The 5,126-nt window shown below is 56.3% G+C and overlaps 1 protein-coding gene across 12 annotated transcripts in view; it reads left to right on the forward strand.

The window, feature by feature from the left end:
* The first annotated feature begins 1,114 nt into the window (after positions 1 to 1,114).
* Positions 1,115 to 5,126, forward strand: part of PLEKHA7 (pleckstrin homology domain containing A7) — a 212,477-nt gene continuing 208,465 nt past the window's right edge. For 7 of the 12 annotated variants that reach the window (XR_012375347.1, XM_073882837.1, XM_073882840.1 and 4 more), the window contains exons 1-3: positions 1,116 to 1,267; positions 1,383 to 1,459; positions 1,553 to 1,610. Coding sequence is in view for 11 of the 12 variants with exons in the window: in XM_073882837.1 (XP_073738938.1) it covers positions 1,182 to 1,267; positions 1,383 to 1,459; positions 1,553 to 1,610 (221 nt within the window). In the remaining variant the exon portion in view is untranslated. Of the gene's footprint in view, positions 1,268 to 1,382; positions 1,460 to 1,552; positions 1,611 to 5,126 lie in introns of all 12 variants that reach the window. The other 5 variants (XM_073882839.1, XM_073882843.1, XM_025894370.2 and 2 more) reach the window with 2 other exon arrangements.

The following is a 5,126-nucleotide window of genomic DNA, read 5'->3' on the forward strand; positions in this document are numbered from 1 at the left end:
GCATTTATTGAATGTGTACATGAGTCAGGCACTGCTCTAAGCACTGAGAATATGGCAGCATATGAGACAGAACAAGGTCCCACCTCTCATCCCACTGAAATTTTAGTGTATGTGCAGGTGGCTAATATACAACATACAAGACAATAAACACACATGTGAATATGAACGTCAATTAAATGTACACAAGTAATGGAATAGATGGTGAAGGGAGAAGGGAAAGGGTCTCCTTTGGACAAAGGGGCCAGGGGAGGGATGCCCCTGGAGCTGAGATTCGAGCACAGGCCTGACCATGAGAAGGCTCCAGCTATGTGAAGAACTTTCCAGAGGCCCTACTAGAGGCCCAGTCTGGCGGGTCTGCTCTTCTAAAGATAGACTGAGATGCAGCCGGCCCACAGCGTCTCTCTTTCTGTCATTTGACAGGAACTGAAGGCAGAAGCCTACTCTACAGGTAACTTCAGGGCTCTCTGTGGTGTATGTGGTGTATGCGGGGGAGAACCTGCACCCTCCTGCTTCATATCCGAGCTGCAAACCTGGGAAAATGAAATCATGCTTGACCTGACATTAAATAATGGAGCACCTGCTTCAGGCCAGAGTTCATTTAATCACTTTACACCATTGTAACTTCATACCTTCACAACAATCCCTTGTGGTACTTACTAGTCACTTTATTTTACAGAGGAAAGAACAAACCGAGGCTGGCAATATGGATGCAACCTCTCTAGGTTTGCATGGTTCAGAAAGAAGTACAGTTCCCGGAGGCAGAAGGTCTGTCATGGGGGTCGGGTGGGGTTCCCTGGAGCATTCGGGGAGCACCTTGTTTCCGGAGTTTGCCCGCGGCGCCCCGACAGCGGCCCTCGGCCCCGCCCGGGGCTCCCGGTCTCAGGGGCCAAGGGGCGCGCGGCGGGCGCGCCCGGGCCGGCGGGCTGGGGGCGGGGAAGGCGCGGGGACAAAGGCCGCGGCCACAGCGCTCCGGTCGGCCCGCGCGGCGGCCAACTCCGGCGGCGGTGCCGGGACTCGAGACTCCCGGGACGTTGCCTCGCGCCGCGATGAAGCGCCCCGGGCCGCCGCCGGGGCCCGCGCAGGCCGAGCCCGCCGGCCCGCCGCCCGCACCGCCCCCTCCCCCGCCTCCGCCCCCTCTCCCCCGCCCCGCGGCGGCCGCGGCGGCTCGGCTCTCGGCGAACATGGCGGCGGCGGCGGTCGGGCGGGACACTTTACCTGAGCACTGGTCCTATGGCGTGTGCCGGGACGGCCGCGTCTTCTTCATCAAGTGCGGCGCGGGAAAGCGGGCACACGGGCGTGGGCGCGGGGCCGGGTGGGGTGCGGGACCCGGCGGGCGCCCCCGGAGGGGCGGCGGCGCTAACAGGTGCACCTCTCTCCCGCAGTGACGAGCTCCGCCGCACGACCTGGCTGCACCCGCGCACCGGGGAGCCAGTCAACTCCGGCCACATGATCCGTTCAGGTGGGACTCGGGCCGACGGGGTGGGCGGCAGCGCTCGGGGGGCGCGCGCCCGGGCGGCTCAAGTTTGACCCGACTTTTTTGGCATTTCCGCAGACCTGCCCCGCGGCTGGGAGGAGGGCTTCACGGAGGAGGGAGCCAGCTACTTCATCGAGTGAGTGACCCGGGCGCCGCGCTCGCACCTGTGCGACGGGATCCGACCGGTTCCCGCCGCGCGCCCCCGCCCCCCGCCCCCCGCGCGGGTCCCGGGCGAGTTGGCGCGCAGAGCGCCGCGGCCGCACTCCTGTGGGGTTTTGTGTGCTGGAGTTGTGTGGCGGGCTCCGGGAGAGGGGGCGGCGGGGTCTGCATCTCCGCGGCGGGCCGCAGTCCGGGCCGCAGAGGGGGCGGAGGCCGCAAACTGTCCCCTGGTCCTGCAGTTGGGCGTGATTCGGGTGCCGGTGTGAGGGGCCGGACACTCCTCCCCGCCGGGGTCCCGGGCCGCACCGCGCCCGGCAGTGCCCCACCGGGGTGGGCGGGGGTGGGGAGAATGGAGCTAGGAGTTGCGTCCGGGGTCCGGAAACCGGGGGCTGCGGAGTAGAGACGGAGGGAATCTCGCGTGGGGAGGACTTTGGCTTCGACCGGGTTCTCTGGGGTGGTGGGGGAGAGTCGGAGCCGCACCCCCCTCGCCCTCCAGAGCGCGGGCCAGTGGGGGAGCGGTGGGGGTGGGGAGGGAACCCATCAGCCAATAATATTCCTCGAACACTGCGCGTCTGGGAAAGCCGGTGCTCCACGGGGACAGTCACTCCTGCCTCCGCTAGTCAAGCGGTAGTTGTTCAGAAAAAGCCCGAGAGCGTTGCGCCAATAGCCAGGTTACCCCAGACCTGGGTCTGTGGAGATGAAATCGTGGGGCAGTACTCGAGGGCGCCGCCCAGCCGCGGGCACTAGTGTGGCCGTTACTTTCCCGCTCCGCGCGGGTACCTGTGGTGCTGCGTTTCTCTGTAACGCTCTGCGTGCTCGGCGCGTCAGCTCCCTGCGGTCAGAAGCTGCTTTTGGTCCTTTGCCCAGTGCCTGGCACAGAGTAGACGCTCGGCAAGTCTTTGTTTACGTAATGAATGAACTCTCCGAGGTCTGGACGGTGGTCTGACAAGTACTATTACTTTTGGGGGATATGAGTCAGAATTCCTTTCTTCACCATCTGGAAGCACTGCCAGTCAGTAGTGGAGCAGCCTAGTCGAAGCTCTGTGGTCACAGAAAATCCTGGATCCTCCCTCCCTAGTTTGGGCTCTTGCCTGATGTTTGAAATTCTTGTGGATGAGATTTATGCAAGTGAACACTAGGACTGTGGCTGGGGTCCTGCCTCCTGTCTGTGTTTGAGAGAGAAGTTGGGGAGCTGGCTAAGAAATCAGAACCTCTCATTCAGTGGGCCTGTCTGACCATAACTCCATTCATTGATATTTATTAGATTTCTCCTTGTGTGCCACACATTGTTCTAAACATCGGAACCACAGAAATGAACGAGGCAGACAAGTGTGGGTCCTCATGGAGCTTGCAGTCTAGTGGGGAGGGGGAGCAGAAAATAAGTTTAAAAACCAAGAATAGTATCAGCAGTAACTACTATGCAGAAAATTAAAATAATGTAATGTGATATCAAGTAACTGGGTGGTGGTGTTGGATTGAGAGGTCTGTGGTGGTGTTTCTGAATCAGTGACATTTAAGGTAAAATTTGAGTGTCAGGAGAGAGCCATCCTTGTGTTGATGAGATGGCAAAGCATTTCCAGAAGACATCAGCCAGTGCAAGGTCTTGAAGGCAGAGAAAGCTTCAAGTTCAGAGTGGAGAGGCCAGTGTGGCTGGAATATGGTGAGCAAGGGAGAAGGTCACAAGAGAAGAGGTTACAGATAGGAGAGAGCAAATGGTGTAGGACTTTATGAGCCAGGGTAAGGGCTTTTTAGACTTGCTTCTAAGCCCAGTGAGAAATCGCTGGAGGGTTTTAAGTGGGGGGCAATGTGATTTGATGTGCATCTTTAGAAAGATCATTGTCCCTGCTGTAGAGTGGGCTGTATGCAGGTGGCATCTGCAGTGGGTAGGATAGTAGTAGCAGGCTGTTGCTGATGACTTGACTGAGGGGGTAGCACTGGAGATGCTTTCATCGGAAGCAGTCAGATTCAGGCTTGATGATCTGGACATAGTCTGTGAGAGAAAGAGGAGTCGAAGATGACTCCCAAAGATGAGCTCCTGAGTGGATGGTACTCCCGTCACTCAGATGGGAGGGCTGGGAGGAGCAGGTTTGGGGGTGTGGGGGGGGGTGGGGGGTGGGGCATGAGTTCTTGTTCTGACATTTGAGATATGAGTATGTCCACTAGTCAGATGGATGGATCCTGAAGCTCAGGAGAGAGAGAGGACTGCAGAGGTGTATTTGGGTATTGTAGGTGATGTTCAAGGCCACAGGATTAGTTGAACTCACTTTGGAAGAGAGCATAGACAGAAAAATGACCTAAGCCTTGGGACATAGCAGCATTTAGAGGTTGGGAAAAGAGGTGGACCCAGCAAAGGAGACTGAGAAGGTAGGAGGAAACCCAGTAGAATGAGGGGTTCACAGAAGCTTAAAGGACAGAACCTGACTGGAGTAGGTAGAGGGGGAAATATGCGGTGCAGAATGGGGTCAATAAGCATAGGTGAATCTTTCAGGCAGTTTTGTTATGAAGCAGGTTTGAGACGTTAGCTGAGAATTGGGGAGGTTTTGGGTTTGAGGTGGGGGTGCGGGTGTCTGTTTTTTTAGTGGGAGAGGGTAGAGCATGTTTTGTTCTGCTGGGAATGATCCAATAGAGAGGGAGAAATGGATGATGCAGGAAAGAGATGGGACTGTCCCTGGAGCAGTGTTTCTGACAAGGTGAGAGGGTGGGGATCTGCGGATCCTGGGTGTAGGTCTCAGGGGTCCCAGCTGGGAACAGGGCCTTTCATCCATTTGACAGGAGGGAGGGCTGCCCATGTCAGGCCCATGCTAGGGGGCTGATAGGTTCAGTGAGGGGAGACATGGGTATTCCTGTCTGATAGTATCTGTCTTTACTGTGAAGTACTAGGCTAAGTCTTGAGTTGGGGGACTTGAGGGCTGGGTAGGACTCTGTCAGCCATTGCTACAGCCTCCCGCCCTTCTCTCTTTTGCTGACTCTTTTGTGGTGACTCTGTGAAGTTCCTAGTGATTATCCTATAGCAAGCTCTGGCTCCCCACCCCGAGGGTCCTCCCAGGCCTAGGGGAAAGCAGTATGGGACTGATCCCCTACCTTCAAAGGCCAGCCGTACGGGGAGGCTGGGACACTGTGGCAGCCGACTGTATTTCCTGTCTCCTGAGGCAACTTCTTGAGGGACTGAAGGGTTTGGGAGTAATTGTTCTCCTTTTCCTCACATAAAAAATGCTTTGTTTTAGTCAGCTTTCTTAGATTTGCTCTGGTCGTTTCTGAATGTTCTATTTTTTTTTTTTTTTTTGGATCCTCCTCTAATATGCCTCAGTTAGAGGGACAAAGCATTGGCATAGCCGGTTTTATTTTCCCCAGTGGATCCTTGGTCTGGAAGGTTGTGTGAGGTTTTCAAGATGCATCAGTTGCTCCTGATATTTAGCAGATGTTTGATACTCTCCAGAGTACCTACATTTCTTTTTCTTTCTTTCTTTCTTTCTTTCTTTCTTTCTTTTTCTTT

Source organism: Callorhinus ursinus, unplaced genomic scaffold, assembly GCF_003265705.2.
Source record: "Callorhinus ursinus isolate GAN/ISIS: 27379988/994484 unplaced genomic scaffold, GSC_fseal_2.0 scaffold49, whole genome shotgun sequence".
Taxonomy (NCBI): domain Eukaryota; kingdom Metazoa; phylum Chordata; class Mammalia; order Carnivora; family Otariidae; genus Callorhinus; species Callorhinus ursinus.